Source organism: Balaenoptera musculus, chromosome 4 (assembly GCF_009873245.2).
Source record: "Balaenoptera musculus isolate JJ_BM4_2016_0621 chromosome 4, mBalMus1.pri.v3, whole genome shotgun sequence".
NCBI classification, from domain to species: Eukaryota; Metazoa; Chordata; class Mammalia; order Artiodactyla; family Balaenopteridae; genus Balaenoptera; species Balaenoptera musculus.
The window spans coordinates 84,769,437-84,782,204 of NC_045788.1; the positions used below are offsets into that span (position 1 = coordinate 84,769,437).

The 12,768-nt window shown below is 39.4% G+C and overlaps 1 protein-coding gene across 4 annotated transcripts in view; it reads right to left on the reverse strand.

Moving 5' to 3' along the window:
- The window catches only part of ATP6V1A (ATPase H+ transporting V1 subunit A), a 66,353-nt gene that overhangs the window by 19,515 nt on the left and 34,070 nt on the right, over nt 1-12,768 (reverse strand). For all 4 annotated transcript variants that reach the window (XM_036851454.1, XM_036851453.1, XM_036851456.1 and 1 more), the window contains 3 exons: nt 11,202-11,330; nt 1,464-1,678; nt 1,048-1,185 (listed from right to left, as the gene is read on the reverse strand). In XM_036851454.1, coding sequence (XP_036707349.1) covers nt 1,048-1,185; nt 1,464-1,678; nt 11,202-11,330 — 482 coding nt within the window. The remainder of the gene's footprint in view (nt 1-1,047; nt 1,186-1,463; nt 1,679-11,201; nt 11,331-12,768) is intronic.

Consider the following 12,768-nt stretch of genomic DNA (forward strand, 5'->3'; position numbering starts at 1 on the left):
AGAAAGGAGTATCTCAAGTAATAGAGGGATAGTTAAATAAATTACATGAATATGCATAGGAAAAATTCTTGAAGGGTACAGAAGATACTCCTGGGACTGAGGGAGGGAAGAAATGAAAGCTTTCATAATTTATTTTCCATTCTTTATTTTGCTTACTTTATTATAATGCTCTTATACTGCTTTAATGAAAAATACTAATCTATTAAGAACCCTAACATATTTAATAAAGTTAAATATTTTAAATTATTTACAAAAGCAAAAAGATAATGAATAATACTCTAACATCTGTGAACACTGAGGTGGTTTTAACTATTCACAAACAATCTCAAAGCCCATAGACCTATAGAAATCTGTAATCTTTTTGATGCATGAATCTGAATTGTCTACTTCAGGGTTTTCTTGCAAGTATAGGTGAGTCTCTAAGCTAGTGAGTAACGTTAGCTGACTGCCCAGAATCCCGATCTTAATTCTTTTGTTCTGTATATGTTGTAGGGCACAGACTGATTCTTGTGAAATGATTAGAAAATTATTATCTTTTATCATATTTTATTGGGAAAAAATTATATGCTACAATGATCTTCTCAATAAAGCTATCTTCATACCCACGAAGATTATCATGCATCTACTGTATTTGGTATGATGTGACTATCAATAACATTAAAGGACTAAGTTTTAAATGGCTCACCCAGAGTAAGAACTTATATAATCCATTCTACAATTCATTATGTGAATAGAGATTGACAAAAAGATCAAAGTCTATTCTATGCCTAAAGAATCAGAGGTTTAAATAATGTAGCATAAGTTAAGAAGGTAGGAAAATACTATACTAGCTATTTCTCTTCAAAAAGAAATAATATATTTTGCTTTTTTGTATTCCCAAGCTCAAGTTTTAAAGAAAAAAAATCTTAAATAAAAAAATAATTATGGGAGTAACTTAAAACATACACATTAAATATGAATTCTGTAACTATTCAGAGTACTAAAACTGGGCAACTATCACATATAAGTGGGGCCATTTTTGTGAGATAAAGTATATATGATACTTACAGAGGTATCATAATTTCCAGGTGGAGCAATGTAAGTGACAGTTCCTCTGTTTCGTGGGGGCAACATGATTTTGTGTTTGATGAGTGAGTTCTCGTTGACAATTGCATAAATATCTCCACCAGTGATGTGACTACCAACCTAGAGAACAAATGCACTTGTTTAATGTTCAAATAAATGTCAAGCCATTTAATGTTCAATAAACGTCAAGCAGACTCACCTTGCTATTATTTAAATCATTTGCTTCACTTATGAATAGAACACATTTGTTCTATAATCCTTCTAGTGGAGCTAAAAAAAAGATGTAAACTATGCTTCTGTGGTCTATTTTTATTTTGACTAAGAGTACAAAATAGTTCAGTAAACACTCTTTTCACATTCTTTCACCAACTTCAGAAATTTATGTTACAAAGACATACCCGTAGGTTTTTGCAAGGTGTGAAATCCCATTTGACATCTCTGCTAAGAGCAGACACATTTACTCCTCTGGGAATGTAAATACTTTGAGTCTGACTGCTGATATCCGACAAAGGTCTTTGAATACCATCAAAAATGGCTCCCATAATGCCAGGACCAAGCTCTACTGAGAGGGGTTTCCCAGTGCGGAGTACAGGATCTCCAACAGACACACCAGCTGGAAAATGGCAGTTGAGGGAAAACTCACTATGAAAGATTAGAGATACTATAAAAAGGAAATACCACCAGCTTAACAGGAAATGATACATAAGGCGCTAAACCTGAAATTCTCAAACTTTTAGTCCACAGCATCCTTAGTGTTTCAGTAACTTTTTCATAGTGACCTACAACAAAATATATATATATATAATAATTCCATCTATTAAATAATTATGTCCAAACGTCTTAATAAATGTGTATGTCCTAACAACTAAGTGGTACTTTGAAAAATATACCTAAATTGAAAGAAAGAACAACATTTTAATTTCATTTTAAAATAATCTCTATTTTTACAAATGGGATTTATGTGCCTGTTGGGTATTCTACAATTTCCAAACCTTGGAGTCAGACTGAATACACATCCCACATCATTTTTTTTTTTTTTTTTAAACATCTTTATTGAAGTATAATTGCCTTACAATAGTGTGTTAGCTTCTGCTTTATAACAAAGTGAATCAGTTATACATATACAATATGTTCCCATTTCTCTTCCCTCTTGCATCTCCCTCCCTCCCACCCTCCCCATCCCACCCCTCTAGGTGGCACAAAGCACCGAGCTGATCTCCCTGTGCTATGCGGCTGCTTCCCACTAGCTATCTATTTTACATTTGGTAGTGTATATATGTCCATGACACTCTCTTCACCCTGTCACATCTCACCCCACCCCCTCCCCATATCCTCAAGTCCATTCTCTAGTAGGTCTGTGTCTTTATTCCCGTCTTGCCACTAGGTTCTTCATGGCCTTTTTTTTTTTTTTTCCTTAGATTCCGTATATATGTGTTAGCATACTGTATTTGTTTTTCTCTTTCTGACTTACTTCACTCTGTATGACAGACTCTAACTCCATCCACCTCATTACAAATACCTCCATTTCATTTCTTTTTATGGCTGAGTAATATTCCATTGTATATATGTGCCACATCTTCTTTATCCATTCATCCGTCGATGGACATTTAGGTTGCTTCCAGGTCCTGGCTATTGTAAATAGAGCTGCAATGAACATTGTGGTACATGACACTTTTTGACCTATGGTTTTCTCAGGGTATATGCCCAGTAGTGGGATTGCTGGGTCGTATGGTAGTTCTATTTGTAGTTTTTTAAGGAACCTCCATACTGTTCTCCATAGTGGCTGTATCAATTTACATTCCCACCAACAGTGCAAGAGTGTTCCCTTTCCTCCACACCCTCTCCAGCATTTATTGTTTCTAGATTTTTTGATGATGGCCATTCTGACCGGTGTGAGATGATATCTCATTGTAGTTTTGATTTGCATTTCTCTAATGATTAATGATGTTGAGCATTCTTTCATGTGTCTGTAGGCCATCTGTATATCTTCTTTGGAGAAATGTCTATTTAGGTCTTCTGCCCATTTTTGGATTGGGTTGTTCGTTTTTTTGTTATTGAGCTGCATGAGCTGCTTGTAAATCTTGGAGATTAATCCTTTGTCAGTTGCTTCATTTGCAAATATTTTCTCCCATTCTGATGGTTGTCTTTTGGTCTTGTTTATGGTTTCCTTTGCTGTGCAAAAGCTTTTAAGTTTCATTAGGTCCCATTTGTTTATTTGTGTTCTTATTTCCATTTCTCTGGGAGCTGGGTCAAAAAGAATCTTGCTGTGATGTATGTCATAGAGTGTTCTGCCTATGTTTTCCTCTAAGAGTTTAATAGTGTCTGGCCTTACACTTAGGTCTTTAATCCATTTGGAGTTTATTTTTGTGCATGGTGTCAGGGAGTGTTCTAATTTCATACTTTTACATGTACCTGTCCAATTTTCCCAGCACCACTTATTGAAGAGGCTGTCTTTTCTCCACTGTATATGCTTGCCTCCTTTATCAAAGATAAGGTGACCATATGTGTGTGGGTTTATCTCTGGGCTTTCTATCCTGTTCCATTGATCTATATTTCTGTTTTTGTGCCAGTACCAAACTGTCTTGATTACTGAAGCTTTGTAGTATAGTCTGAAGTCAGGGAGCCTGATTCCCCCAGCTCCATTTTTCGTTCTCAGGATTGCTTTGGCTATTCGGGGTCTTTTGTGTTTCCATACAAATTGTGAAATTTTTTGTTCTAGTTCTGTGAAAAATGCCAGTGGTAGTTTGATAGGGATTGCATTGAATCTGTAGATTGCTTTGGGTAGTAGAGTCATTTTCACAATGTTGATTCTTCCAATCCAGGAACATGGTATATCTCTCCATCTATTTGTATCATCTTTAATTTCTTCATCAGTGTCTTATAATTTTCTGCATACAGGTCTTTTGTCTCCTTAGGTAGGTTTATTCCTAGATATCTTATTCTTTTTGTTGCAATGGTAAACGGGAGTGTTTTCTTAATTTCACTTTCAGATTTTTCGTCATTAGTGTATAGAAATGCAAGCGATTTCTGTGCATTAATTTTGTATCCTGCTACTTTACCAAATTCATTGATTAGCTCTAGGAGTTTTCTGGTAGCATCTTTAGGATTCTCTATGTATAGTATCATGTCATCTGCAAATAGTGACAGCTTTACTTCTTCTTTTCCGATTTGGATTCCTTTTATTTCTTTGTCTTCTCTGATTGCTGTGGCTAACACTTCCAAAACTATGTTGAATAATAGTGGTGAGAGTGGGCAACCTTGTCTTGTTCCTGATCTTAGTGGAAATGGTTTCAGTTTTTCACCATTGAGGACAATGTTGGCTGTGGGTTTGTCATATATGGCCTTTATTATGTTGAGGAAAGTTCCCTCTATGCCTACTTTCTGCAGGGCTTTTATCATAAATGGGTGTTGAATTTTGTCGAAAGCTTTCTCTGCATCTATTGAGATGATCATATGGTTTTTCTCCTTCAATTTGTTAATATGGTGTATCACATTGATTGATTTGCGTATATTGAAGAATCCTTGCATTCCTGGGATAAACCCCACTTGATCATGGTGTATGATCCTTTTAATGTGCTGTTGGATTCTGTTTGCTAGTATTTTGTTGAGGATTTTTGCATCTATGTTCATCAGTGATATTGGCCTGTAGTTTTCTTTCTTTGTGACATCTTTGTCTGGTTTTGGTATCAGGGTGATGGTGGCCTCGTAGAATGAGTTTGGGAGTGTTCCTCCCTCTGCAATATTTTGGAAGAGTTTGAGAAGGATAGGTGTTAGCTCTTCTCTAAATGTTTGATAGAATTCACCTGTGAAGCCATCTGGTCCTGGGCTTTTGTTTGTTGGAAGGTTTTTAATCACAGTTTCAATTTCAGTGCTTGTGATTGGTCTGTTCATATTTTCTATTTCTTCCTGGTTCAGTCTCGGCAGTTTGTGCATTTCTAAGAATCTGTCCATTTCTTCCAGGTTGTCCATTTTATTGGCATAGAGTTGCTTGTAGTAATCTCTCATGATCTTTTGTATTTCTGCAGTGTCAGTGGTTATTTCTCCTTTTTCATTTCTAATTCTATTGATCTGAGTCTTCTCCCTTTTTCTCTTGATGAGTCTGGCTAATGGTTTATCAATTTTGTTTATCTTCTCAAAGAACCAGCTTTTAGTTTCATTGATTTTTGCTATTGTTTCCTTCATTTCTTTTTCATTTATTTCTGATCTGATCTTTATGATTTCCTTCCTTCTGCTAACTTTGGGGGTTTTTTGTTCTTCTTTCTCTAATTGCTTTAGGTGCAAGGTTAGGTTGTTTATTCGAGATGTTTCCTGTTTCTTGAGGTAGGCTTGTATTGCTATAAACTTCCCTCTTAGCACTGCTTTTGCTGCGTCCCATAGGTTTTGGGTCGTCGTATCTCCATTGTCATTTATTTCTAGGTATTTTTTGATTTCCCCTTTGATTTCTTCAGTAATCACTTCATTATTAAGTAATGTATTGTGTAGCCTCCATGTGTTTGTATTTTTTACAGATCTTTTCCTGTAATTGATATCTAGTCTCATAGCGTTGTGGTCGGAAAAGATACTTGATACGATTTCAATTTTCTTAAATTTACCAAGGCTTGATTTGTGACCCAAGATATGATCTATCTTGGAGAATGTTCCATGAGCACTTGAGAAAAATGTGTATTCTGTTGTTTTTGGGTGGAATGTCCTATAAATATCAATTAAGTCCATCTTGTTTAATGTATCATTTAAAGCTTGTGTTTCCTTATTTATTTTCATTTTGGATGATCTGTCCATTGGTGAAAGTGGGGTGTTAAAGTCCCCTACTATGATTGTGTTGCTGTCGATTTCCCCTTTTATGTCTGTTAGTACTTGCCTTATGTATTGAGGTGCTCCTATGTTGGGTGCATAAATATTTACAATTGTTATACCTTCCTCTTGGATCGATCCCTTGATCATTATATAGTGTCCTTCTTTGTCTCTTGTAATAGTCTTTATTTTAAAGTCTATTTTGTCTGATATGAGAATTGCTACTCCAGCTTTCTTTTGATTTCCATTTGCATGGAATATCTTTTTCCATCCCCTCACTTTCAGTCTGTATGTGTCTCTAGGTCTGAGGTGGGTCTCTTGTAGACAGCATATATATGGGTCTTGTTTTTGTATCCATTCAGCCAGCCTGTGTCTTTTGGTGGGAGCATTTAATCCATTTACATTCAAGGTAATTATCGATATGTATGTTCCTATTCCCATTTTCTTAAATGTTTTGGGTTTGTTATTGTAGGTGTTTTCCTTCTCTTGTGTTTCTTGCCTAGAGAAGTTCCTTTAGCATTTGTTGTAAAGCTGGTTTGGTGGTGCTGAACTCTCTCAGCTTTTGCTTGTCTGTAAAGGTTTTAATTTCTCCATCACATTTGAATGAGATCCTTGCTGGGTAGAGTAATCTTGGTTGTAGGTTCTTCTCCTTCATCACTTTAAGTATATCCTGCCACTCCCTTCTGGCTTGCAGAGTTTCTGCTGAAAGATCAGATGTTACCCTTATGGGGATTCCCTTGTGTGTTATTTGTTTTTTTTCCCTTGCTGCCTTTAATATGTTTTCCTTATATTTAATTTTTGACAGTTTGATTAATATGTGTCTTGGCGTGTTTCTCCTTGGGTTTATCCTGTATGGGACTCTCTGTGCTTCCAGGACTTGATTAACTATTTCCTTTCCCATATTAGGGAAGTTTTCAACTATAATCTCTTCAAATATTTTCTCAGTCCCTTTCTTTTTCTCTTCTTCTTCTGGGACCCCTATAATTCGAATGTTGGTGCGTTTAATGTTGTCCCAGAGGTCTCTGAGACTGTCCTCAGTTCTTTTCATTCTTTTTTCTTTATCCTGCTCTGCAGTAGTTATTTCCACCATTTTATCTTCCAGGTCACTTATCCTTTCTTCTGCCTCAGTTATTCTGCTATTGATCCCATCTAGAGTATTTTTAATTTCATTTATTGTGTTTTTCATCATTGCTTGATTCCTCTTTAGTTCTTCTACGTCCTTGTTAAATGTTTCTTGCATTTTGTCTATTCTATTTCCAAGATTTTGGATCATCCTTACTATCATTATTCTGAATTCTTTTTCAGGTAGACTACCTATTTCCTCTTCATTTGTTAAGTCTAGTGTGTTTTGACCCTGCTCCTTCATCTGCTGTGTGTTTTTCTGTCGTCTCATTTTGCTTATCTTACTGTGTTTGGGGTCTCCTTATCACAGGTTGCAGGTTTGTAGTTCCCGTTGTTTTTGGTATCTGTCCCCAGTGGCTAAGGTTGGTTCAGTGGGTTGTGTAGGCTTCCTGGTGGAGGGAACTAGTGCCTGAGCTCTGGTGGATGAGGCTGGATCTTGTCTTTCTGGTGGGCACGTCCACGTCTGGTGGTGTATTTTGGGGTGTCTGTGACCTTATTATGACTTTAGGCAGCCTCTCTGCTAATGGATGGGGCTGTGTTCCTGTCTTGCTAGTTGTTTGGCATAGGGTGTTCAGCACTGTAGCTTGCTGGTCATTGAGTGATGCTGGTTCTTGATGTTGAGATGGAGATCTCTGAGAGATTTTTGCCGTTTGGTATTACGTGGAGCTGGGAGGTCTCTTGTGGACCAGTGTCCTGAAGTTGGCTCTCCCACCTCCGAGGTACGGCCCTGATGCCTGGCTGAAGCACCAAGAGCCTTTCGTCCACACGGCTCAGAGTAAAAGTGAGAAAAAATAGAAAGAAAGAAAGAAAGGAAGGAAGGAAGGAAGGAAGGAAGGAAGGAAGGAAGGAAGGAAGGAAGGAAGGAAGGAAGGAAGGAAGGAAGGAAGGAAGGAAGGAAGAGAGAGAGAGAGAGAGAGGAGAGAGAGAGAGAGAGAGAGAGGAGAGAGAGAGAGAGAGAGGGAGAGAGAGAGGGAGAGGGAGAGAGAGAGGGAGAGAGAGAGGAGAGAGAGAGAGAGAGGGAGGGAGGGAGGGAGGGAGGGAGGGAGAGAGAGAGAGAGAGAGAGAGAAAGAAAGAAAAGAAAGAAAGAAAGAAAGAAAGAAAGAAAGAAGCTATAATATAGTGAAGTAAAATAAAGCTATTATAAAGCAAAGCTATACAGATAAAATCTCCCCCAGAAGCATATGCATATACACTCACAAAAAAAAAAAAAGGAAAAGGGGAAAAATTAATATATCCTGCTCCCAAAGTCCACCTCCTGAATTTGGGATGATTCGTTGTCTATTCAGGTATTCAACAGATGCAGGCACATCAAGTTGTTTGTGGAGTTTTAATCCGCTTCTTCTGAGGCTGCTGGGAGAGATTTCCCCTCCTCTTCTCTGTTCGCACAGCTCCTGGGGATCAGCTTTGGATTTGGTCCCGCCTCTGCGTGTAGGTCGCCTGAGGGCGTCTGTTCCCCGCCCAGACAGGCCGGGGTTAAAGGAGCAGCTTCTTCGGGGGCTCTGGTTCACCCAGGCCGTGGGGAGGGAGGGGTACAGAGGAGGCGGGGCGAGCCTGCGGCGTCAGAGGCCGGTGTGACGTTGCACCAGCCTGAGGTGCGCAGTGCGTTCTCCCGGGGATCACGGGACGCTGGCAGTGGCGGGCTGCACAGGCTCCCGGGAGGGGCGGTGTGGAGAGTGACCTGTGCTCGCACACAGGCTTTCTGGAGGCGGCAGCAGCAGCCCCAGCGTCTCACGCCCGTCTCTGGGGTCCGCGCTGACCGCCGCGGCTCGCGCCAGTCTCTGGAGTTCGTTTCGGCGGCGCTCTGAATCCCCTCTCCCTGCCCGCCGCGAAACAAAGAGGCAAGAAAAAGTCTCTTGCCTCTTCGGCAGCTGCAGACTTTTTCCCGGTCTCCCTCCCAGCCAGCTGTGGTGCGCCAACCCCTTCAGGCTGTGTTCACGCCGCCAGCCCCAGTCCTCTCCCTGCGATCCGACCGAAGCCCGAGCCTCCGCTCCCAGCCCCGCCCGCGCCGGCGGGGGAGCAGACAAGCCTCTCGGGTTGGTGAGCGCTGCTCGGCGCCGAGCCTCTGTGCGGGAGTCTCTCCGTTTTTCCCTCTGCGCCCCTGTTGCTATGGGATCCGCGCTGTTAGCCGCGGCTCGCGCCCGTCTCTGAAGTTCGTTTAGGCGGCGCTCTGAATCCCCTCTCCTCGCGCACCAGGAAACAGGGAAGAAAAAGTCTCTTGCCTCTTCGGCAGCTGCAGACTTTTTCCCGGACTCCCTCCCAGCCAGCTGTGGTGCACTAACCCCTTCAGGCTGTGTTCACGCCGCCAACCCCAGTCCTCTCCCTGCGACCGAAGCCCGAGCCTCAGCTCCCAGCCCCGCCCGCCCCGGCAGCTGAGCAGACAAGCCTCTCGGGCTGGTGAGTGCTGGTCAGCGCCGAGCCTCCGTGTGGGAAGTGCGGGAATCTCTCCGCTTTGCCCTCCGCACCCCTGTGGCTGCGCTCTCCTCCGTGGCTCCGAAGCTTCCCCCCTCTGCCACCCGCAGTCTCTGCCCGCGAAGGGGCTCCTAGTGCATGGAAATCTTTCCTCCTTCACAGCTCCCTCCCACTGGTGCAGGTGCCGTCCCTATTCTTTTGTCTCTGTTATTTCTTTTTTCTTTTGCCCTACCCAAGTACCGGGGGAGTTTCTTGCCTTTTGGGAGGTCTGACGTCTTCTGCCAGCGTTCAGTGGGTGTTCTGTAGGAGCAGTTCCACGTGTAGATGTATTTCTACTGTATCTGTGGGAAGGAAGGTGATCTCCGCGTCTTACTCTTCCGCCATCTTCTCTCCCTCATGCCCCACATCATTTTTGTATGACACTTGGTTTTTAGCTTAGCAATTGCCAAAACTCAGCTTCACAAAGATATGATATCATCGACAAGAATATAGTACAGTCAAATAATAGAAGTGTTTATTATCTCAAGCTACTAGTTCTCGTGGTGTCTGACAAAACGTCTAATATTCCCGTGTTTACCGCAAAACCTTAAAATATCCTGGGGCACCTACATGAGTTTGCTGCAGCTGCCCAGAGTGCCCTGGTGCACAGTTTGGGAACCACAGGCTATAAAATAGAAGCAAAAACCCTCCATAATACTTTGTTTCAACTATCCTGGTGAGGAATATCAGTTCCCTAAAAAGGATATTAGAACCTGGACAAAAACTTAAACTCTTAAGACTAAGAAACAACCAAAAAAATCTTTAGACTTAACAATCATTAAGGGATTTATTAATAAATGTTGGTATATTCATAAGCTGGAATTCTATGTAGCTGTAAAAAAGACTAGGCACTTCTATGAATTTTTCAAGAAAGATCTCCAAAATATATTTTCATTTCCAATATTTGATTATGAAATATTTCAAACCTACAGCAAAGCTGAAAGAATTTTACAGTGATCTACCATAAACATTGTACTATATTTATCACACATTTATCCATCTTCCACCATACATATATTTTTAAGTGAAAAAAACAAGGTGCAGAACAGTGCATATAATATGCTATCTTTTGGGGAAAAAAAGGAAATAAAAAATATATATATATTTATATTGGTTCATATAACAAACTAGAAGGATACAAAATAAATGGAACTAACAAAATGGGCTGCATGAATGCATGTCTGTTTTGAAAAGTGGCCAAATACAGGATAACAAAGGCAGAGCGGGTTCTCACTATACACATGTTCATTTATTTTAAATCTTCAAACCACGCAGAAGACTAAATAAAAGATAAACCTAACAATAGAAAAAAATCCTTTTGATTAGTGATGATTTCATAGCTATGAAGACTTTTAATTTTATTAAAACTTTCAAATTAAAAATTTTAACTTTTTAAAAATTTTCAGATTTTGTTTAGAATTAGCACTCCAATACTGACAGAGAGAACAGGTACCATAAGCATATATTTTAGTATGGCAAAAAAGCTGTACCAAATAAAACTTAATTAAGTAGCCAAAGAAGTAATGCTGATCTTGAGAATAAAAGCAATGAAATATTAAGAGCAATGAAAGGTCAGGAGATAATACTAATTTCTTAAAATAAGAGCACTAATTCCTAGTACCTCTCTTCAATAAACTCCTATACTATATATCAGGTTTCTTCAAAACACCAACATTCCACGTTTCTGATCTCACTGGTGCTGCTTCTACCTTTGCCATAAATCTTTCAATTCTGACTTGTAGAAAATGGTTAGAAATTGAACCAAAAAGGATACAGGTTTCTTCATACACCTGGATAGTGGCCATGTCACCCTCCAATCGGATAATCTCTCCAACCAACTCACTGTGGCCCACTCTCACCAGTTCATACATGGCTGCACCTGCCATGTCAGAAGCTGTAACCACTGAAAAGAACAAATGAGTATTAAGATAATTAAAACATCCAATAAATCCGATAATACACTTCTCTCATATATTCATAGGAAAAATAAAATACCTACTATGGAACATACTATCTCATAAAAAGACAGTTTTAAAAAATTATACTTGATTTAAAATACTGTGTTAGCCGCAGGAATACAAAGCATCCTAAGAGACTACTACAAGCAACTCAATGCCAATAAAATGGACAACCTGGAAGAAATAGACAAATTCTTAGAAAGGTATAACCTTCCAAGACTGGACCAGGAAGAAATAGAAAATATGAACAGACCAATCATAAGTAATGAAATTGAAACTGTGATTAAAAATCTTCCAACAAACGAAAGCCCAGGACAGATGGCTTCACAGGTGAATTCTATCAAACATTTAGAGAAGAGCTAACACCCATCCTTCTCAAACTCTCCCAAAAAAGTGCAGAGGAAGGAATACTCCCAAACTCACTCTATGAAGCCACCATCACCCCAATACCAAAACCAGACAAAGATACTACAAAAAAAGAAAATTGCAGGCCAATATCACTGATGAATATAGATGCAAAAATCCTCAACAAAATACTAGCAAACAGAATCCAACAACACATTAAAAGGATTACACCATGATCAAGCGGGGTTTATCCCAGGGATGCAAGGATTCTTCAATATATTCAAATCAATCAAGGTGATACACCATAGTAACAAACTGAAGAATAAAAACCATATGATCATCTCAATAGATGCAGAAAAAGCTTCTGACAAAATTCAACACCCATTCATGATAAAAACTCTTCAGAAAGTGGGCATGGAGGGAACCTACCTCAACATAATAAAGGCCATATACGACAAACTGACAGCAAACATCATTCTCAATGGTGAAAAACTGAAAGCATTTCCTCTAAGATCAGGAACAAGACAAGGATGTCCACTCTCACCATTATTATTCAACATAGTTTTGGAAGTCCTAGCCACGGCAATCAGAGAAGAAAAAGAAATAAAAGGAACACAAATCGGAAAAGAAGAAGTAAAACTGTCACTGTTTGCAGGTGACATGATACTATACATAGTGAAGCCTAAAGATGCCACCAGAAAACTACTAGAGCTAATCAATTAATTTGGTAAAGTTGCAGGATACAAAATTAATGCACAGAAATTTCTTGCATTCCTATACACTAACAACGAAAGATCAGAAAGAGAAATTAAGGAAACAATTCCATTCACTACTGCAACAAAAAGAATAAAATACCTAGGAATAAACCTACCTAAGGAGGTAAAAGACCTGTACGCAGAAAACTATAAGACATTGATGAAAGAAATCAAACATGACACAAACAGATGGAGAGATATACCATGTTCTTGGATTGGAAGAATCAATCTTGTGAAAATGTCTATATTACCCAAAGCAACCTACAGATTCAATGCAATCCCT